This window comes from Crocuta crocuta, unplaced genomic scaffold, assembly GCF_008692635.1.
Source record: "Crocuta crocuta isolate KB4526 unplaced genomic scaffold, BGI_CrCroc_1.0 scaffold131, whole genome shotgun sequence".
NCBI classification, from domain to species: domain Eukaryota; kingdom Metazoa; phylum Chordata; class Mammalia; order Carnivora; family Hyaenidae; genus Crocuta; species Crocuta crocuta.
The window spans coordinates 16,835,494-16,859,005 of NW_027528977.1; the positions used below are offsets into that span (position 1 = coordinate 16,835,494).

Consider the following 23,512-nt stretch of genomic DNA (forward strand, 5'->3'; position numbering starts at 1 on the left):
GCAACATTTTCTTTTCAGAGGCCCAGTTGTTTTAGAAAAAAAGCACACATTATGTAGATAGCTGACAAATTTCCTTTACTTATTTTTGTATCCACATGATTGTAAAAAAGCAAAGTGTTAAATGGCTATTTCTGGTAAAAACACACAGTGTTCAAACCTAAGAAGGATTACATTCTTTGGACAGGTTTTATTCCCAGGATATCAAACGCCTTGGCCATAACAGCAGCTACTGCTTCACACAGCAGCATACGCCACATGTTTACTTTCAACACTTGTCCTGAGAAAACAGGAAAAAAAAAAGAGAGAGATTAATTTGTCTTCTTGAAAGTCATTATTAAAGAATCTATGTTACTTCTGTATTTTACTGAAAAGTGAACAGACTAATCCATGTTTTGGAGCTTTAACTAGAATTATCTTCACATTAAAATACAAAGACAATCCAAGAAAGGTATTTCTTTTCAAGAAATCTGTTTCTGATAAGGGGATACAAGCTCTACAATGATCAGAATGATAAACCTTATCTTTTTTTAAAACTCTATCAGAGTTTATCTTAGGCTTCATAGTTTGAATGACTGGTCCCATGCCATGTGCCTGAGGGTGGGGGAAACTACATGGTTTGAAATGCGAGTTCTATGTATGCTTTTATTAGATCTAGTTGAATTTTGTCTGTCATATATGATAAAGACCAGAGTAAAATTGAGAAAAAAGCCGGTGTGTGTGTTCCAAAAATAAAACAGGTTGAAAACCATCCATCCACACACCCAATTCAAATAAATTTGCTTTAGTGCCCTGTCCCCAGTATGACCAGTGAATAAGACACATACCAGTTTGTCGATCTTTCTCCACACAGTAGCAGCTATCATAGAACTCTGTGAAAACGGTTGCCAGCTCATAGATATAATCACAGAGAGTGTGAAGAAGTAAGTCATCTAAAATCTTCTGGAGAATCTCAGGGAACCGTAAAATGCAGCGGCCTAGTTTCCATTCCTTTTCATGGTCCAAAATGATCTTGGTCTCTTGAGCTGCTTTCTGGAGCATCTCTTCGTCAATATTGGCCAGACGTGCAATAGACCTGAAAAGTCAGGGAAAAGCCATCATTTTCTTTTGTTAGGCACATCCTTCTCCACTCAGAAATATGTAATAAGAAATGACCGATGTAAATTAAAAATTCTATCAACTGATTCAAAATAGAACAACGTTGTACAAATACCGGATTCTAGTGAAGGCGTACAACAAGTAGGCAGCTGTGTTTCCTCTGTCATCCAACATTTTGTCAAAGGAGAAGATGTAGTCATTTAACCGGTTATGAGAAAGATCTGCATATTTGATACAACCATATGCAACAGATGTCTGAGCAGCCTTTAATTCCTCAGCGGTTAAGACCTTTTGGGAAAAAAAACAAAATTTCATAGCTTACTGAACACTGCCCTTGTCCTGGTGTCTAAGGCAGAAGATAGGGGTAGGGAGCAACTAATGGTGCTCCTTTAACAGTAAACTTTAATAAATATCAACAGTGAGGGAACATGGGCCAATCTATAAAGGGAATAATGAAAATAGAACTCATCAGCTCGGCATAACAAAGAGTGTTTTTCTACGAAAAACTTTATTTGATTTGCAGAATATGAAGTGTCTGCTTGCATACTTCCCCCCAGCATATTCAGTAGAAACAAAATAGAAAGCACCAATTATTAGTTTATATCCATTTCATTCCATAAAGATTCTGAAGTAGATTACAGGAAACGAAGTAATATAGTAAAATAAAGACAAAAAACTTAGCGTCAGGAAGTTAACTGAAATCAAAACAGGGTGTCATAACAGAAGAATGTATAAAGAAGATAAGGTATATATATACAATGGAATTACTCAGCCATTAAAAAGAATGAAATCTTGCCATTTGCAATAACATGGATGGATCCAGAGGGGATGGTGCTAGGTCAAACAAGTCAGAGAAAGACAAACACTATATAATTTCACTTATGGAATTTAAAAAACAAAATGATCAGTGAAAAAAAGAGACAAAAAAGACAAACAAACAACTGACCCTTAAATATAAAGAATAAACTGGTGGTTACCAGAGGGCAGGTTGGTGGGGAGATGGGTGAAACACTTGAAGGCGATTAAAAGTACACTTATCCTGACGAGTACTGAGTAATGCATAGAACTTCCAAGTCACTATACACCAGAAACTAATACAACACTATGTTAATTACCTTGGAACTAAAGAAACAAGGTGTCAGGAGTAGGAGGAAGAACTCATGCATTATTGTACTGTTAATATTTAGCCATGCATTCCAAAGCACTATTAGGCCACAATGAGTAAGGTTCTTTTCTAGACACAATGGAGTTGCCTGTAGTAGACTAACCCTTCTACCAAAAGCAACTATTTAAAAGTTTGATAAATCACATGAAGCAACTATATGAAGTCACCAGAGAACATCAATATAAGCAAAGTTTGAGGGCCTGTATACAATCTTTAGGAGAAGGGAAGCACAGGAGGTTGAGACCTTTTCCCCTAGGGCACCGTCTAAATCACTATGTGGTAGTGATAGAAGGAAACAAGAGCCAAGCAGAAAGAAGTGGTCTTACTGGGGTAAGAAGATGGAATTCAGAGTTTGGGGCTTCCAAAGTAGTGAGGACAAAATCACCAAGAAGAGGGAACCACAGAGGAGTGAAAAACTGTGAACCCTTCTTTCAAACTATCCAACGGCTGGCATTAACAAGGTGGGACTCCCAAACAACCCAGCAGGAAAGAGCAAGCTGGTAGTTGCAGAACTGAGCAGAGATTTATGCAGCTGTGTGAGGCTGGTGAGTCCCATTAGGGGCAAGGGAGAAAGGCACTAGTGAATAACCTGGTGAAACTAGAAGGGCCAAATTTTACCAAAAAGAACCTTACCCTAATAGTAAAGGTAAAACTGAAATGCTTCATTGAGCCCTAACAAAGCTGAAGACCAAGACTGACCAGCTGGTATGCAATCTGCCAGAAGAAAACTTAACTGGTTGTTGGAGGAAGATGACATTATCCAAAACCTTTATAATTCTGTATTCACAACATCTAGGATCCAGTTAAAAAAAATCCGCTTAATAAAAAAGCCAACTGATATGACTAAAAACCAAAGGGGGGTTGAGAGGAGGACTGACAAGACAACAGAAACAAGACAAAAGCAACTTTAAAATCTGGAACTGTTTAAAATAAAAAGGTATTTAAAAATACTAATTATAGGAGCATCTCGGTGGCACAGTTGGGTTACGCATCTGACTCGATTTAGGCTCAGGTCAAGATCTCAGGGTCATGGGATCCAGCCCCATGTGGGGTTCCACACTGGGTGTGGAACCTACTTGGGATTCTCTCTCGCTTCCTCTGGCCCTCTCCCCTGCTCGCGCGCGCTCTCTCTCTCTCAAAATAATTAAATAAAAATGAAGACATTAAAAAGACACGACAACAAACTATATAATAGGTGATCTTGGACTGGACCCCGGACTAGAAAAAAACACACATGAGACAAATGATAAAACTTAAATAAGGTCAGGGGCGCTTGGGTGGTTCAGTTGGTTGAGCATCTGACCTCAGCTCAGGTCACAGTCTCAGTTTGTGGGTTCAAGCCCCATGTCGGGCACTGTACTGACAGCTCAGAGCTTGAAGCCTACTTCAGATTCTGTCTCTCCCTCTCTCTCTGCTCCTTCCCTTCTCCCACTGTCAATTTCTCAAAAATTAATAGACATTAAAAAAAAAAAAGGCCTGTAGACTAGTTACTAGTGTTATATCAATGTTAGTGTCCTGATTCCAATATTACACTATGGACACACATAAGGTATTGATATTTGGGGAAGCTAAGATGGAGATTCTTTGTACTACTTTGTAATTTTTTACATGCCTAAAATTATTTCAAAATGAAAAGCTAAAAGAAAACTACAATTGAGGTACTCAAAAATTAGAGGAAAGGGGCAAAACTGAATGTAGAAAAGATTCAAAATGAAGCAGAGGGAGAAAAAGCCTGGGGAAGAAAATGCAGGCATCTAGCTCGCTCAGTCGGTAGAGCATGTGACTCTTCATCTTGGGGTTTGAGTCTGAGTTCCACATTGGGGGTGATCAGATAAATAATTTTTTTCTTTTAATAAGCAGGTGTGAGAGACATGTAGGACACATAGTCAAAAATTCTAACACATAATGTGAGTACTTACAATTTGGGGAAGAACAGAATGGGACAAAGATGCAATAATTTAAGAGATATGGCTGAGAATTTTCCTAAACTGCTGAAAGAACAGAGCCTACAGATTTAGGAAGCTCAGCACCTCCCAAGCAGGATAAGTACACTCCCCACTCCTCACCTGCAAAAAACCCTCAATCCATACTTAGGCATTTTAGTCAAAGTACCAAAACAAAGCATAAGAAAAACAGTAAAAGTTGTTTGATAAAAAGATACACTATTTGCAAAGGAATAACGAGACAAATGATATTCAAAAGAAACTATAGAAGCTAGAAGACAATGGAATGCCACCTTTAAAATGCTGAAAGAGCTATGAGACTAGAATTCTTTTTTTTTTCTTTTTTTCCTTTTTTTTTTTTTTACAAATAGTTTATTGTCAAATTAGTTTCCACATAACACCCAGTGCTCATCCCCACAAGTGTCCTCCTCCATGCCCATCCCTCCTCCCCCCCACATCCATCAGTCCTCAGTTTTTGTCAGCATTCAAGAGGAGTCTAGAATTCTATACTCAATCAAATCATCGTTCAGGGATGCCTGGGCAGCTCAGTTGGTTAAGTGGCCACCTTTGGCTTAGGTCATGATCTCACAGTTCCGTGAGTTCAAGTCTTGCACTGGGCTCTCTGCTGGCAATGCAGAGCCAGCTTCAGATCCTCTGTCTTCCCCTTTCTCTGCCCTCCCCAACTTGTGCTCTCTCTCTCAAAAATAAACATTAAAAAAAAAATATCATTCAACAAAACTGACAGGCAATATAAAGGTGTCATCAGACAAATGCCAACAGAATTCATCACCAGCAAACTTGCACTACAAAAAATACTAAAAGGAGGGGCACCTGGGTGGCTCAGTCAGTTAAATGTCTGACTTCGGCTCAGGTCATGATCTCACGGTTTGTGGGTTCGAGCCCCACGTTGGGCTCTGTGCTGACAGCCAACTCAGAGCTTGGAGCCTGTTTCGGATTCTGTGTCTCTCTCTCTCTCTGACCCTCCCCTGCTCACACTGTCTCTCTCTCTCAGAAATAAAAAACATTAAAAAAATTGTTTTAAATAATAAAAAAAAAATACTAAAAGGAGATCTTCAGGAAGGAAGGAAGTGCACAGGAAAGGGTAACTATGTGAATAGATATAAATATAACAAACAATGGGTAAAGGACTTGAATAGACCCTTCATGAAAGATTATATAAATAGTAAGCATTAAAAAAGGTAATCAACATCACTACTCATCAGGGAAATGCAAATATTAACCACAGTGAGATGCCACTGAATTCAACAGAAAGGATAAAAGACTGACAAGTTTTGGTAAAGATATGGGGCAACTCGAACAATCAAATATTAGTGGTGGGAGTGGGAGTGGGAGTGTGTGTGTGTGTGTGTGTGTATGTGTGTGTGTGTGTGTGGGTGTGTGTGTGGATAATGGCTACAATAAACTCCTTGGAATTCCTTTCTTTTTTTTTTTAATGTTTATTTTTTAAAGAGAAAGAGAGAGACAGAGCACAAGCAGGGGTGGGGCAGAGAGAGAGGGAGACACAGAATCCAAAGCAGGCTCTGGGTTCTGAACTGTCAGCACAGGGCCCGACGCAGTGCTCAAACTCACAAGCTATGAGATCATGACCTGAGCTAAAGGTGGATGCTTAACCTACTGAGCCACCCAGGAGCCCCAGCAATTTTCAATAGTTAAGACATAAGCCAACCGTAACTCTATAACTCAGTAATGATATTCCTAGATATATATCCCAAAGTAAAAGTGCATGTATCCATAAAAGGGCTTTAACTATGTTAAAATTAACATTTTATTCATAATAGTCAACAAATGGAAACAATCTTAATATTCATCAACAGGATGAACAAAATGTGGTATATTTATATAAGAATACAATTTAACAACAAAAAGAAACAAACTACCGATACATTTAGAAAACAGCACTATACTTTATGAACCTCTAAAATAAGCAAAAGTGACCTATGATGATAAGACATTTTTGGGAGTGATGGAAACATAACTTGATTGGCTGGTGTTACCAGGCATTCCTAAGTGTAAAAAATCATCACACTTCACTATTTACTGTATGCAAATTGGCCAAATAAATAAAAGAGCCAGAGCAGCTTTCGTCATCATGCAGAGTAAACAAATTGGTTAGGTGACCAAATTTTCCACCTTCCATCTGATTGTACTAGATGTGCCTGGGCCCGGACTAACATCCTATTCTGCTTCTCCTTCTGTAACTATACTCTTCTGTTTATAGTAGTTACATCCATTTCCTGATATCACTTGATTTACTAAAGAGTGAAAGACACAGACCCTTTGAATCTCAATCCTTGACCTTCCTTATGTAGGGTACAGAATCTAACCCCTTAGTCTGCAATATTTTCCAATCATTCATTCAAAGTAATGACAGCAGAAATGCCAACATTAGAACCAGAGATACTACGCCGCAGTAACACAGCAGGGAAAGGTCATAGCCTTTTGAAATAGCCAAGAAGTATATTTTCAAACTCAATAATGAAACAAACTTACTGTGCAATAAAGTCGGAGTAATATAAGGTTAAGTGGATTTTCTCCTCATAATCCTTCCCAGTTTTCTCTCAAAAAAATTTTTAAAAATCACAACATAACACAAGGTAACAATATGCAAACAAGGCTTTAGATTACCTTGTCTCTTTCTTTTTCCTTCAATTTGTCCATGGATCGTTTTAGTCCTTCTTCTAGAAGGTCTATGAGGCGCACTGTTTCACCTGAACGTGTTTTAAACTTCTTCCTAAAAAATTCAAGAGTCCTAATTAAGTAGATTTTGAAACAGAACTTACAGCTTAGAAATCTTTGAAAACAACCTTTGGACAATGCCTTATTCCAACTAGCAACCAGGGAGAATGTTAAAAGGGTGGTACTTTTAATTATCTTTCATCTTAAGGCCCTCAAATTAAAGCACTCTATGCTTTACGCTCCCAACAGCATTCTCTACATGTTGACCTAGAATAAATTCCCAAAAAGGGAAACAGAGAAGACATTTGTTCATTTTCCTGAACACAAAGTTTGCCTTAAGTTATTTTGCCTTCTTTGAAAAATTAATAAAATACATGTTTAATTCTAGAACTGTTTGGGAACTAAGCAAATTCTTAACTGGAATTTCATTTGGAATTTCATTTTCATTTCTCTAGACACCAACCCCACCTGTTGAGCAGCAACCTACTCTGGATGCACACATCAGCTGAAGAGCTTAAACACAGGATGTCAGGGCTCCATTCATACCACTGAAATCAGAATCTGAGCATGGGACATGAGCTCTTATAAACACTTTTCCTGGGCAATGGTAAAATGCATTTCACAAAAACTGGATTTTACTGGGGCAATTGGCTCAGTTGGTAGAGCATGGGACTCAATCTCAGGTCAGGAGTTCAAGCCCCACACGGAGCTTACTTCAACAAAAATTGGATTATACCTATTAACAAGTTTGTACAACACTAAGTATATACATTTTTTTAAATTAAGTAAACTCTATACCTAATGTGGAGCTCAAACTCACAACCCCGAGATCAAGAGTTGTATGCTTCACCAAATGAGCCAACCAGGCACCCCTAATTTTCTCTTTTTAAAAAATTCTTTGGGTAGGGTGTCTGGCCAGTTCAGTTGATTTGAGCATGTGACTTCAGCTCAGATCATGATCTCATGGTTCATGGGGTTGAGACCTGTGTTGGGCTCCACATTGACAGTGGGGAGCTGTTTGGGATTCTCTCTTCCTCTCTCTCTGCCCCTTCCCTACTTATGCTGTCTCTCTCAAAAATAAGCATACATTAAAAAATAAGTAAAATAAATAAAAAATTATTTGGTCGCCTGGCTGGTTCATTCAGTGGAGCATGCAACTCTTGATCTTGGGGTTGTGAGTTCAAGCACCACATTATTAAAAATAAAGCCATAAAAAAAATTCTTCAAATTCAACAACGGTACAAATGAAGCATGCTTTTCTATTTAACACAAAGCCTACCAAAATAATCATGGTATTTCCCATTAAAGCTGTATTTTCAGAGTTACCTTAGAAAGGATCTTGTCCTTGATTACAGAATTAAAACCTATTATTCTACAAATACATTAAATACTTTTGTGGCTTTCCTCATATCACCCGTCTGACTATTCAACAACTTCCAAATCTTCTGTCTGATAAAATGATCCTCATCAAAAGAAAACAGCCAAAATGCTAAGGCTATTGTATTCTTGTAACAACTCTACAATAACACCTCTTTTCCTTTACTCCCTATCTGCACCTGCCTTGAAATTTTCTCCACTTTTTTGGTGTTGGTTTATTGCTCAGACTAGTGGCTCTAACAGGAGGAATCCATACCTGCATATCAAGAGTTTTTTAAAAAATGACTAATACCTACTTTAGTATATAGTAAGTCAGTAACTCCCCTGGTGGGGCTGGCATGTATAGTTTAACAGTCTCCCCAGGGAACTGCTCTGCTTCAGGAGGCAGGCTCCTTCAGAGAAAAGGCCACATTCTATTATCTTTGTGTACATACTGGAGCACCCAGCCAATGCCATGCACAGGTGCTTGATAAATAGGTGTCCAAGAAATAAGAGGAAGCTGTTTTAATAAAAGGATAAACCAGTGCAAAAAGCTTTAAAACAGAAAATTTCACTAAAAGGCAGACGGCAGAATGTGTGAGCACTTCAATGTGAATATTTAAACTATGGTACGCTGCCACTGGTTAACTATCATTAAAATTATTTTTCTCTAACAGTGCAGATTGCCATAATTACATGATGGTGAGAGTGCAGAAATATGAAACAACAAAAAAATCATAGAAAAAATCTCTTAGCCATTATGTGATCAAGTTAATTGCCAAAATATGAATACTGGTGAGAAATATAGGAATAAAAGTAAATATGATAATTTCACCCAACTGGAAGAACCATCATCTAAAAATCAGTCCAAAAAACCAACAGTTAATAAACTAAGATACTATAAGCAATATTCAACTCATTGGCTGATTTTCAAGCACTCATGGACAGCAAAATAAGGACCCAGTGTCTTTTGATTCCCAAAAAGTGCAGGTCTATACAAGAGCCATACATTATAATTTATAAGTGTTTGATGCTGGGGTGCCTGGGTGGCTCAGTCGGTTAAGCATCGGACTTCAGCTCAGGTCATCTCACAGTTTGTGGGTTAGAGCCCCACATTGGGCTCTGTGCTGACAGCTTGGAGCCTGCATCAGATTCTAGGTCTTCCTTTCTCTTTGCCCCTCCCCTGCTCATACTCTCTCTTGAAAATAAAAAAATATTTAAAAAAAACTTAAAAAGTGTTGCGGACTCCAGCAAGGTCTTTGATTTCCATATATTCTAGCTAAAATACCTTCACACATCTAGGCTGACTGTTATATGCTTCATTAGGGCTAGCCAAGCGAGCTACTTCATGTGGGTTTTAAAAGCATTACTACTTTTGTGCAATGACATTTGGGCTGGATTACTAAATCTAAAATGCCAGATTTTGAATTTTTTAATGTTTATTTATTTTTGAGAGAGACAGAGAGAAGAATGTGAGTAGGTGAGGGGCAGGGAGAGGGAGACACAGAATCTAAAGTAGGCTATAGGGTCTAAGCTGTCAGCACAGAGCCTGACGTGGGGCTCAAACCCACAAACCGTGAGATCGTGAACTCGGCTGAAGTTAGACATTTAACTGACTAAGCCACCCAGGGGCCCCTAAAATGCCACAGAACTTAAAAGACATGAAAGTTAAATAGTTTAGTGATCCTAAGCTACTGAATGCAAGATGCCAAAAATTTTTATGCCTTTGAATTGATAAATACTATCTATAAATATTTGCTTGTGTTGATCTTTTATTTCATAAACATTGAACAGAATGTGGACAAACACTGGAAAATAGAAAACCGGATGTATGAATATTAACATGTAGATCTCAAACTTATTTTTTGAGATAAACATAAAAATGAAAGCTGTGAATTTTAAAACTCAGTTGGAAAATCTCAGTAATGTATACCTATCGACTAGGTGTTCAACTGTGAAAGAAGAACACATTAACAAAATACTTGAAATATACTGAGTATTTTCTTGAAATCTGAAGACGTATCGTGATAGACTTTACAACTCAGATCTATACATATGGAAACCTCTTTATATTCTGTTAAATCTAGTCTGGTTTTCATTCAACTCTTTACAAACTTCCCTAAAAGGCTACATTCTCTAGCAGTGCTAAGACATAGGTACAAAAAGGCTTAGCTGAATTCACCATTATGCATACACAGACTGAGGAAAATTACATACTTTAATTCTAATTTAGTATCAATGAAATGTAGCCCCTTGCAAAGAAATCTGGGTGTTGGGTATGTTATTAATACTCAGACTTTCCAGACTTACTTGTCTTCACCCAGCACCACACCAAATCCAGCATGAAACACTCGAGTTACTTTAGGGTCATACCAACCAATCATTTGAGCAGCACCAAATACTGTCTGGAAGTGCACGGACTACAAAGAAACAAATACAAAGTTATTTGCTAAACTTTCTAATAACAAAAATGTGACTTAAGCTCTGTATTTAGCAATAAAGATTTGTAAAGTTTAAATCTCTCACAAATCTTAGAACGCAAGCATGATTATAAATAAGATCATCTTTATTCCCAAAATACAAGAAACAGAGTAGGACTGTTATACTCTCTATGGTCAAAGGTTTTTAAAGTGGCTGAATTAAGTGGAAAAGCTGGGAAATGTATTCCAATGTCGCCAAATCCAAACCCTGTTTTTTCTTTGTTATAGCAAAGTTCTGATATTTAGTCTTTGGAAGACTTCTACATGCTAAACGCCACAAACCTCACCATACTGCCTGTCTCAGCTCCAATCAGACCACGGAAGAACATAAACAAATCTGCAAACTCACTTGTCCACTGTCCACTACATAGATAATCATATCTGCTTTTTCCTCAAATAGTCTTTGTTTAATAGCAGCCAGGTCAGATGTATCATAGGTATAACCGCCATCTGATTTTACTATGGTTAATGGTACAGAACATCCTGGGACAAAGACAATCTTTCTGCCATCATCCACTTGCACAAATCCTAGGAAAGAAATCTTTATTAGTAATGTTAAAAGGACCCTGAAGGAATATAAAAGATAAGCCACTATAAGATATTTACTAGAGAGCTCAAGAAATCACATTTTATTTTCTCACTACGACCTACTATGAGTCTGGGAAAATAGCTCTTGTCAAAGTTGTCTGGGCAGCACACGATGTTCTCACGGTACAGGGGAGATATCCTGGCCGTTTTCTGGATTCACACTACACTTGGCTCCTAAAAAAGTCCCTAAAATTTTATAATCTTAAAAGTACAATCCCTAGGCCACAGATTGTGATTAATAAATACCATCTTCCACTCAAGGAGCCAGGCTTTCTTGGAGACACCAGATCAGCTGATTCTAGATCTAAGGTAGAGAAATGCACAAAATAATCCTAGAATGTTGTATATTTGAAAGCAAGTAAACCAGCAAAGACTACAGAGACTGTAAGGTTCAAGAAAAAGACAAAAATTAGGAAAACCAATGTGAGGAAGATACCATTAGCCAAAAATGGGACAGTAATTATTAAAAAGCATAATACAGGCGGGGCACCCTGGTGGCTCAGTTAAGTACCCAACTCTGGCTCAGGTCAGGATCTCAGTCGGTGAGGCTGAGCCCCATGTCAGGCTCTGTGCTGACAACTCAGGGCCTGGAACCTGCTTCGGATTCTGTGTCTCCCTCTATCTCTGACCCTCCCCCCACACGTTCTGTCTCTCTCTCATTCTAAAAAATAATCAAACACAAAAATTCTTAAAAAAGTATAATAAAGGCAAATGACTGTAAAATATAGAATGGAATAAACCCCATTTATAATAATGCCAAAAACAACTCAGCTGTATCTGAAACATGCTAAGAAACTACTTTATTCTTCTGAAATTGAGAAATAAAAAGAATCAAGCATTTATACTGCTTATCTTTAACTGTACTTCAGGAGAACCAAAATAATTATGTGGCAACGTTCTGCACAGGAGAATTCAAGGGAACAGAAAAGGAACAACAGAATTCTACCATCTTCCAGTCTGTAATGAAGTAATGCATCGAAATGACAATCATCAACAGCTGCTAAAAACAACAGGGGAGGGTCTAACAGGGAAATCTATGGATAGATCAGGCTGACAACACTTGAACCCACTAATCCATCTTAACCTAAAGAGAGCCAACCTGACATTACTGGCATGCTTACAAATAAACAAAAGACAAACCAAAAACAGAAAACCTAAACCATAATTTAATCAAGCTGTGGGATGCCTGGTTGGCTCAGTTGGTTAAGCGTATGACTCTTGATTTTGGTCATCATCTTGTGTTTTGGGAGTTTGGGCCTCATGTTGGGCTCTGCACTGACAGTGTGGGGCCTGCTCGGGATTCTCGCTCTCAAAAGAAATAAACTTAAGAAAAAAAAAAAAAACTTTAATCAGGCCTCTTTAGAAGATACAGATGGAGGAACTGTTAAATAATACCATAAGGGAAATTCACTAAGACAAATGGCCCAGTTTCTCCAATAACAAAAGAGGAAAAATAGGGGGTGGGAGGCCCTATGGATATACAAAATGTAAGATATATATTAAACAAACACAATGTGCACACTGAAAAAAAGCCATTGATTAAAAAAGAGAATATTCTGTCCACTCTGACCTGTTTGAAAATGTCCATAATGAAAAGTTAAAAAAAAAAAGAGTGCCTACCTCTATCTTCGAATTCCTTTACAATATCATTCATCCTATCTTGATAGAAGGACTCTCCCCTCTCTATTAAAGAGATGTCCAATGCGTCATAGATTTTATTAAACTCTAGGAAAAAAATTTTAAACGTCTAAGAATTTAAACAAATAGGAGACATACATCTAACATTAAAAGAAACATTATTTAACTACAACATCTGGAAGGTTAAAATTAATTACATTGAAAAATGTATGATATAAAACATTATATACATATTGCCATTTTGAAAATGTGGAAAGAATATGGAAAGACACTCATCAAAACATTAATAGTCAGTGGGACTATAATTTTTATTTTCTTTTTCCTTGCCCACAGTTACTTTTTTCTACAAAAAATATGTACTTCTTGTGTAACTTTGAAATTTTTACCCTTATAAATAAAATGTAAATGAAAAGAAAAAGAACTTTTCTCTTTGGAGATCTAATATTTATTGGATTTTCTTATAGTTTTTCCTAAACTGTATCATTTATCTAACCGTCCAGCCATGTATCAGTGATGCAAGTACTACCGATGGCAGCATTATAAAACATTTTACCAACTACAGCTGCAAAACAGCTATCATCTCCATTCTTCTACTGGCTATTCTTAACCCATGTATTCTTCAAAGTGACCTTAATATTACTTTGTCAAGCTTGAAAACCTGAAATTGTGAATTTTTCCCAATTAATTTTTTCTTCTAAGGAAGTTAAAATCTGCAGTTGCCTATCTTAATAAACTTTCTTCATAGTTATTTCAGTGTCAGAAAATATTTTAAGAAAAAATCCATTTGTCAGTCTTTGAAAGTTTAACATGTCATTAAAGGTCAACTGAGTAAAGACTCAAGGAAACTAGATGCAATGGTATCTTTTGGATGAAATGAGCAAAGCCAAGAACTCACCTTGGCGAGAGACATCACAGATAAGCTTCCAAGCTTTTGTAATATCTGGATTTTTACTCTGGAGAAGAACTACACACTGGTATGCTCGCTTCTTAAATTCCTCCTCAGTATCAAATCTTTTCTTGGATTCCTGTGTTAAAAAAAAAAAAAAGTCATGTTTTAAAAAGAGCTAACTTTGCATTTCTAGATAGATACAGAATGTTTCTAAAACAAACACCAAAAGTGAGGAAGTGGAAATTTATAACACCAGGACACAAACAACAGAACAGGTGCTCTCTCAACAGTCAACAGTACAGTTACAAATCGATGTGCCAAAGAACCCTATTACTTCTTTTGAAATTATTTTTCCTGAAAATACAAAATTCTCACCACAGTGCTACCTCCACTTTTCCAATTCATAAAATCTTTCTTCATAGCAATGGTATAAGAGTAATAAAGAATAGCTAACAGGTGAGGCTGAATTTTCTGTGCTTCATTTTCCATTCTGGACGTGGTCCTGGAGGAGTAATTACTTTTTTTGTAATTAAAAATAAAATTGCTTTGTTTTATTTCTATTTTGAAAGAAACACATGCTTACTGTAAAAAAAAAAGAAAAGAATTGTTAATCCCACCTAACCCAGGGTGTAATGCTTTGGTGCATAACTCCAGGCATTTCTTTGCAAATACATGCCTATGTTATTGTAACAAAAACTGGATATGTATGGCTTTTCTTTTACTGTGCCCTTTAAATTTAGCTTCATTATATACATAACACAAAATTCCAATAGACTGTAATCAGTTATGTAATTTAGTCTCACATTAGTGAATATTTTGTTTTCAGTTTTTTCACTAAAAAATACTTACTGAGACACACCTTCTAAAACAAAACAAAAACACAGTATTTTTCTTTTACTTTTTAATGTTTTACTTTTAATGCTTATTTTTATTGCAGGAATCCTGTTCTTGGGACGCTGTCTATAATAAGAAAATAATTTTAAAAAGAAAAAAAACTTACATGTACAAAGTTGTTTACTGGATAAAAGCACTCCAAAAATGGGAAAAAACACCCCACCAATGGGGATTAACATAAACTGTAGCACATCAATCCAACAAGCCAATGTGCAGCCAAACAATATAGTAAGACAGAAGAGCTGATAATGAAATGTTACACATAATACAAAAATTGTATTACAAACACAAATGATGTAATAAATGCTTGTATATGGATGTCACAAAGTCAAAGAATGTTGACCAGAGCGATTAACTTAAAATTACGGTTTATAAAAACCTAATTGTCTTTTAAAAACTATTCTTAATTACACTTAAACATTTCCAACGTATAAAATTGAGAAAAGCATCAAGAAAACGTCAAACACTGGGGTGCCTGGTGGCTCAGTTGGTGAAGCATCTGACCCTTGATCTCAGCTCAGGTCAGGGTCTCCCAGTTTGAGTTTGAGCCCTGCACTGGGTTCTGCACGGACAGCGCGGAGCCTGCTTGGGATCCTGTCTCCCTCTCTCTTTGCCTTTCCCCTGCCTGCATGCACACACACACACTCTCTCTCAAAAATAAACAAACATTAAAAAAAGTTAAGAAAAACTGTAAACATCTTCTGACTAGCAAACTCCCAAATTCACTTAACAATGGGTAATGTGGTTGAATTCAATTTTTAATGTACACTGATTCAAAAAGCAAAGATGGTGTGCTAAGGGGCAGGGAGTTTAGTTTTAACTCCACAGTAGCTTCGAATACTATTCTGAACTCCCTAAAGGAAACTAATAATTATTATGGACAGTAAGCATGCAAATATTTAAAAATAAATGGCATCTAACCTTATAAAAGGCTTGTAGATCCCCAATAGGAGGTGAAACTGTTAGGTAATCTGGGAATTTATCTTGAAGGTGAGCGATAAGCATGCCAAACTGGGTCCCCCAGTCTCCCACATGGTTTAACCTAGTATCAATCAGAATACAAAATCAATTAAAAATGAAAAACATGCTTAAATTAGACAAACTATATATTCCATTAGGAACCACTAACATTTAAGTGCCGGTACATCACATTTAGTGTACATCTTGTTGACTCAGTTGTCTCAACTGGTCTGCAAGCTCCAGGAGAGGCAAGGATGTTGTCTGTATGTCTACCAATGTATACCCACTGACAGAGGCTGCACACGGCAGGCCTCCAGGATTTGGCAAATGAAGGTCCTATTGATGGACTATAATCTGTTGTGTAGTTAACTGAAACACATACAAGTGAGCCAATGCTGATCATTACAATTTTATGAAAATTTAATTTCTCAACCAATTATCTTCGTGTAATTTAGACCAGCGGTTCTCAAATGTCAGTAGACAAAATTCTTCAAAATGTGTCAATTCAACCACTTTACATCCCTCATTGTTCTTCACTACTCTCAAATCACCACATCATCTTATAACTCGATTATTAAAATAGTCTTCTAACCTACAGTTCTGCCTTCTTTGCCTAACTTCTTCACAGAAGCCAGACTAATCTTTATTTGGATTAGACTGCTACCCTAATTATGATTCTCAAGAGCTTCCCACTGCATTTAAGAATAAAATCTTAATTTCTTACCATGGCCCACAGGCCCAGCATAATCTCTTTCTTGCCTTCCTTCCCCCTACCAGACTATAACCCCTTGGATACAGCAGGTACTCAAGCAGATCTGCGGGAATGGGGGAGCTTTTTCCTTGGTTCCACCCCCAGAGTCTAAAAGTTATCAATTCAGAGGGGCCCAGGACATTATTTAAAAAGCCCATTGGGTGATTAGAAGCAGAACTGGGGCGCCTGTGGTACAGTTGGTTAAGCATCCAACTATTGATATTGGCTCAGGTCACTATCTCACAGTTGGTGGGATTGAGCCCCACACTGGCCTCTGTGGTGACCACATGGAGGCTGCTTGCGATTCTCTCTCTCTCTCTCTCTCTCTCTCTCTCTCTCTCTCCCAGCTGGTTCTCTTTCTCTCAAAACAATTAAAAAAAAAATCATACTTATAAATCAGTCATTTAGTCAAAGAGTCTTTCTCAAGCAACATTTCTCATACCTTAGCACGTCATATCCTGCAAATTCAAAGAGGCGGGACATACTCTCTCCTATGATAGTTGACCTGAGATGGCCTACATGCATCTCTTTAGCTATGTTGGGAGAGGAGAAATCAACTATAACCTGAGACAGACAATAAAATAGATTTCTTAGACAAAATTATTATACTATAATTATGTAATGTGATAAATACAAATACAAAGGCAATTATGTTAAAATACATAAGTGTATCAAAGTAACACCTGTACATCTTAAATTTACATGTCATGACAAATACTTCAATTAAAAATTTTAAAGGGGTACAGACATTTATTCTGCTAACATTCATTAATAACATTTAATAGTAAACTCAGACATAAATAGTAGCTTGCATTGTAATTCAAGGGTGTTATGTTACCTCGTGAATCTACTTGTCCATTTTTAACTGAAAAACAATCAAATTTGTTATATAAATAATCCATCCCCTATTTCAGCCAAACCTCACTCAGCTGGCTACCCCAGATGTCTTGTAGAATAAAGCGAAAAGAAAAACCACATAAGACGACCCAGGAGAAAGGCAATTTCCATTATGTTCATAATCTCAAATACTAATGATTAAATCTAAATAGAAAAAGTGGAAGCTAGTCACAGCACTTCTCATACACCTTAAGAGTGTTAACATATCAACTGAAAATTGTGTATGTACCTTTTTATTCTCGCCAAGGGGAGGTAGTTGAACCCCATTCACCAGCAGATTGGTTAACTGTTGTGATACAAAGTCTTTTCTTAAGTGGACGTTAATAAAACCTAATGAAGGGTAAGGAGAGAGGGAAAAAAAATCAGATAGTTTTCCGATCTTGAATGACTGTTCACTCCCAAAGACTCTGTCAATTTCATTTATGTTGGCTCCAAAGTGCTGCTCTGGCTCTGGTAAAACTTAAGAATTCCAACACCACCTGAGGCCCTCTTGGAAGCTCCCTGTTTCAGTATCTACTTCAAATATTACCGTGCTCCTGAAAGCTTCCTACTTATTCCTGGGATTCTTTATTCTCAGTACATGATTTGTTTACCTATTAGCAGAAAATTGAGGGCCCTTTGATCACAGACTTATCTGCCATTATCCATCTCCTTTTTGCTAATGAAACACTGAGTCACAGGAGATAAAATAACTCATCCAAGATCCAGCAGCTAAGTCTAGACTAAAACATCAGTTTCCTAACTCTCAATCCAACATGTTCTCGCCACTTTGTTGGATATTCAAGTTTTAACCCTATACTTATATTTAAAATGGTTCTTTATTTCAAAAAGGACCCAACACCAATACAACTACTTAAGAAGGGTAACACTGTCATACCAGGACCAGCAATTTCAACTTTTTCAACACATTCATTGTCTGGGAGGTGTTTGGTAATGTTTTCGGCAATTTCTCTTGGATTAACTTTCTGTTCCTTGGTTTTGAGCATCTATAACACAATATAAAATGATTCATTACACAAGTTCCAACAATTTACTCAGAAATACACAACTGAAAAAGCATGAGGTGCATCTGGCATTAAGACCCATCAAAAGGCAAAAGTAAAGAAATCCAGTGACTTATATAATCTTGTAAATAGAGTTTAAAGCATCAAGCCATCGGCAGTGCCAAGAGGATACAAAAATGCCCAAACCACATGATCTCCATTTCAAAATGAGCTGCCACACATATCTAGAACTCTTATATGAAGACCTAACAAAGTCTTTAGTTATGATGCCTGTTTCCAGGTTATTTACATTTCGAATTTTCAAATCAGGAAAGTGTGCAATAATCAAACCTGGAAAATAAAATAGTACTCTCATAAACTTAACCCCGATGTAGACACATAAAAATTATTTAGGAAAAAAATCTGGATTTTTAAAACCCTTTCTACTCAACAAAGAAAGGAAAACAAAAAGTCTCAAACCAGAGGCAATTAACCACAAATACATCAGACAATGCTGCTATTAAATATGGGGAGTTCCTCTAACTGAAATTGAAATATGTAAACCCATCTCAAAGACACCAGAGCTGCATCAAATTATTTGATGGGAACACTGGTTGATAAATGTAACTTTTAATCCCTCACCTTTCAACACTCATTAGTAATACACAGCAGTCCTGGACACAACAGGAGGGCAGTACCAATACAAGAGTATCAACTACTACCCTTAAATATTGAACATACATATAAAATTTAACCAAATATTCAAATTTGTGTTTTAAAATTAAAAACATACTTCCCCTATTCTCAAGTTTTTCTAAACTGTGGAAAATGTTCTTTTCACTGAGAATACAATTTTCTATTATTTATGTAAATAGTAATGATGATGACTAATGCTTAAGAAAATCAAACCACCAAGAATGCTTTGTAATAATATAATCACCTGTGAGATACTCATGGCACTATTACACTGATAGTCCCCAAACTTAGGCTGCTGACTTGGTGTCACTATCAGTGGAGGATTTTCCAAATCTGGATATGCAGCCTTAATGGCACAACCAAAGACCTCTTGCAGTCGGCTATTGATGTTAATCATATTTTTAGCTGGTTTGGTTCTTTCTGCTTGAAGACTCTGTAAGAAAAGAATGAAAATATCAATAAAATAATAAATCATCATACAAAATGTTCTCAAGTATTTTGAGAAACCTTCAGATGTCCTGAGGTTAACATACCAAAAGGTAACATCACTTTGCAATGCTCTCATATCTGGGACATGCTGAAAAACATTAGTAGGACAACCATCCAGCAGGTGTTTCTAGGTCAGAGCATGTGACCAAAGTGACCCAGGGAAAGAAGGTAAGGTGAATGGTGTCCCACACAGTACTTTACTCATCTGTGGCTTGTCGTTTTCTTTTCTTGGTGTACCTTGTGTTCAGGCGCTATTACTTAGTAGGGCAAAGTGTTTGTGAGAGAAATAACGTGCCCCTCCTCCCATTACACTGACAGCATCCTATTCTTTACGCATTAGAGCTAATGTGCATGATGGAAACATGTACTGGAATACACTGTCCTTGGGGGGGCCTGGCTAGCTCAGTCGGTGAAGCATGTCACTCTTGATCTCCAGGTTGTAAGTTCAAGTCCCATGTTGGGTGTATAGATTAAAAATAAAATCTTAAAAAAAAAAGAACAAGCTGTACTTCTTTTGTATGTTTTTCCTCACACCCTCTGCCACACACTAGACATTTAATACTTTTGAACTGAAATGAATACACATAGGAATGAATGAGGTAATCAGAAAGGTGAGGTGTCTGGGGGCAGGCTCCATGGAAAAGAAACGTGATCTTAGAAGACTCCAAGACTAAGAGATTTCAAGCAAGAGATCACAAGCTGGTGATAAAAAATACTTCACAGAGTCGGGTGGGCAGGGTCTAGAATCAGTGCAGCCTGGCTGGAAGAAGTACACACGCACAAGAGAACAATTACAGGGGTGAGGTCGTCCTCCAGGATGTGTCATCAGCAGACTGGAGAGTCAGGCCAAGAAATTAAAACCTCAACTAAAGCAAGCTCAGTTTTTTGACAAAACTGATAAACACTGTTAGATTAGTGGAAAGACACCAAATATTACACTGCAAAATATAAAAAAATTGCAAAACAACCAACTTAGGGCAGAGAAGGACTACAAATATAGTCTATATTTTCTTTTGATTGAGACAATTTAAAAAGATTGCTTTTTTTTTTTTCTTTTTAAAAGGCAACAGCATATATTGTTTAAAAAAAAAGTCTCACCTCTACTTGAAGCCTACTTCAAGCTGGCCAAATATTTAGGATGAAACACTTCAGAGGGCCCTGGAAGGACAAGGCTATACTAACTTCTCCATTACTTGCACCCACAACTTAGTCCTCACTGGTCTAATGCAGAAAAAAGACAGGATTTCTTTCCTCATGTCTCCAAATCCCTCACAGCATACCTTCTGAATGTTCGATAATAGTTTTTTTTTTAAGGTATAATAACTCAAACTGTGGAATGAAAAACAACCCAGAGTACTTACCCTTCGAAGGATATTTAGTCGATACTTCAATTTTAAATTTTCTTCTCGCAACTGCTCCAAATTTGGAGAAGCTTCTAAACCGCCACAGTTTTTTAACCGATCAATTTCAGCAGTCAGAGACTTAATCTCTTTTTCCTATGAAGGAAAAGGCAGTCTGTTCAGTCCAGTGTGATCGATGACTTCCATGTGATGGACTGCACCCTAAACTTACCTCTTTTCCTCTCTCCAAAAGGGCGTGGCAGAGGTGATGGGAATAAAGGGCCTTCTCTTTGATTAGTTGTAAGTTCTCCTCCCTGATGCTTTTCATTACAGAAGCTCATTATCCTTTACATGAAAGAATTAAGTGTGTGTTGGAGAAGAGGAACAGGAGTGTTAAGCGGATAATGGGATAAGCTTTATATCCTGTCTTTGGTCTCAATAAACCACTCTGATTTAGTGACAGTACCAGTTAAGTTCAAGGGTGGCCAACCTGACTTTATTCCCAAATCTTAGGACTTAGGGCTCTTTTAAAAATAAAAAAACTTGGGGAGCCTGGGTGGCTTAGTCGGTTAAGCGTCCGACTTTCGCTTAGGTCATGATCTCGCAGTTCGTGGGTTTGAGCCCCGCGTCAGGCTCTGTGCTGACTGCCAGCTCAGAGCCTGGAGCCTGTTTCAGTCTGTGACTCCCTCTCTCTCTGACCCTCCCCTGCTCACGCTGTCTCTCTCTCTCTCCTAGAAATAAATAAAAACATAAAAAAATTAAAAAAAAAAACTTTTAGTTACATTTAAAATAGCTCAAGTGTCTGCCTTTTGTCCTTTCTTAGAAAAAGTAACTTCCGAATTTTTCCCTTAGTTTCCCTTGTCTTACGTGGTAGACCATGCTTTTTACTCTAATGCCGAAACCTAAAAACATGCAAATTCAGAAGGAAATACTTCCAACTTAACAGTATTACTAAGAATTAGTAAGGGGGAGATTCCTTACCTGAAATGTGATAATGTTTACTGGAAGGTAACTACAGCAAAACAGGTTTCCATAATGAGCATAATAAGTATATATTATGTTCCACGTACTGAGCTAAACGGTTTTCAGACATTATCTCTGGGGCACCTGGGTGGCTCAGTTGGCTAAGCATCTGACTCTGGACTCTGGCTGAGGTCCTGATCCCAGGTCCGTGCCGTGGAGCTCTGCGCAGGGCTCCCGCGGAGCCTGCTGAATATTCTCTCTCTCTAGGTGCCTGGGTAGCTCAGTTGGTTGAGTGTCAGACTTTGGCTCAGGTTACGATCTCACTGTTCATGAGTTGAAGCCTCAAGTTGGGCTTTCCACGGATATGCTAGCTGGGAGCAGGCTTCAGATTCTGTCTCCGTCTCTTTCTGCCCTTCCCCCGCTTTCTCTCACTGTCTCAAAAATAAAACAAATAAACAAAAATTTTCTCTCTCTCTCTGCCACACTGGCACTCTTCCCTAAAAGAAAAATTAAAAAAAAAAAAAAAAGAAATCATCTGTATAATCCTTTGTCACAACCCAAAGGCAGGTACTTATACTCACCCCACACTGACAAATACATGGCTCAGAGCCACAAAGAACTTGACATTTTACTCCATCAACTTGTACTCTGTAATTGCTCATTTAGTATAAAACAGTTCCTGAGATATGACAAAAGTACTTAAGCCACTTTCTTATTGCCCTCCCCTACCTGAGCATAAAAGGTAATGGAAAATGCCTCACTTTCACTTTGCTCTTCCCCCAGGAATGCTGAAGGCTGTGAGCAAATGAACCACTCTACGGGCTTGAGCAAGGGCCCCTGCTCTTAATCCACTTCCCCTTCTGCCTGACCCCCGACTCCGCATCGGGTGTGTGCGGGAAAGGGGGGCCACACTGGGGAAAGCCTGTACTCCACACTCCAAGCTCCAGCGCACCGAAGACGCTGGTCTGAGGGGCTCTAGGGGAGGGCAAGGACCTCTACACCGGGGGTGCTGGTATGGGAGGCCACTGTCATAAGGGCCGTAAAAGGACGGGTGCTTCTCTCCCACGCCCGAGGAAGCAGCCCTGGGAAAAGTGCTCGCTTCGACCTAGCACAGACCCGGATGTCCGGACACCCTTGCCCACGTCTGAGGGGACCAGAGCGGTCCCACCTCACCGCCGCTGTTCCAACGCTGCTCGGGCAGGAGCCAGGGCCCAGGCCTTCCCCTCCAAGCCTTTCTACTAGTCCCATGTGGTCCTACCTGCTGCAGCAGTCTCGCGGAGCACTGAGCCACCAAACCTTCCATCCTCCCGTCAGCTACTTTCACTCCAAGTGGCCGGAAACGGAAGTGACTAGTTCCCCCCGGAAGCGGATTCCCTCCTTCCCGCGCCACCCTTTGCTGTTCACGGTGTGCCGCTACCTCTGCTGCCACCTGGTGGGATCCAGGCGGCACTGCGGTGAGAACAAGTAGAGAAATGCTTGGCTGGGGCCTTTAGATTCCGATGTTGGTGTAGGGGCAGAGAAATTGAGGGGAATTGGGCAAGAGCTGCTCTGTGCTTGGACTTAGACAAAGACACGTTCCTCTGTCTCTCAGGGCATCAGTTTTCCCTTCTGTAAAATGGGCACATAATGAACACAATCCATTTATTTATTCAACAAGCATTTATTGTATACATCAACATGGTGGACAC

General features: G+C 38.3%; 1 protein-coding gene across 2 annotated transcripts; it reads right to left on the bottom strand.

Moving 5' to 3' along the window:
- Positions 1-58: 58 nt before the first annotated feature.
- RARS1 (arginyl-tRNA synthetase 1) lies at positions 59-23,155 on the bottom strand. 2 transcript variants are annotated; one of them, XM_077757349.1, is made up of 16 exons: positions 23,083-23,134; positions 21,843-22,255; positions 20,883-21,017; positions 19,277-19,465; positions 18,231-18,339; positions 17,583-17,683; positions 16,899-17,020; positions 15,667-15,787; positions 13,858-13,987; positions 12,945-13,049; positions 11,086-11,264; positions 10,567-10,676; positions 6,850-6,955; positions 1,211-1,383; positions 825-1,072; positions 59-277 (listed from the first exon to the last, which is right to left on the bottom strand). In XM_077757349.1, exons 4-16 carry the CDS (start codon positions 19,427-19,429, stop codon positions 168-170), a joined length of 1,767 nt encoding a protein of 588 aa, XP_077613475.1. In that variant the 5' UTR covers positions 19,430-19,465; positions 20,883-21,017; positions 21,843-22,255; positions 23,083-23,134; the 3' UTR covers positions 59-167. The 2 variants fall into 2 exon arrangements, with proteins under 2 accessions (XP_077613475.1, XP_077613474.1); XM_077757348.1 differs by lacking the exon at positions 21,843-22,255 and having other exon boundaries at positions 23,083-23,155.
- Between the last annotated feature and the right edge of the window lie 357 nt (positions 23,156-23,512).

Bases quoted from the DNA above. Each gene is read 5' to 3' on its own strand.
- RARS1 (XM_077757348.1), bottom strand. From the start codon at position 23,127: ATGGAAGGTTTGGTGGCTCAGTGCTCCGCGAGACTGCTGCAGCAG. The intron at 17,021-17,582 runs GTACATACACAA...TGTCTGTCTCAG, and splicing joins CCCTTGGCGAGAATAAAAAG to GTTATAGTTGATTTCTCCTC. The intron at 10,677-11,085 runs GTGAGTTTGCAG...GTTTCTTTGTAG, and splicing joins ATGTAGTGGACAGTGGACAA to TCCGTGCACTTCCAGACAGT.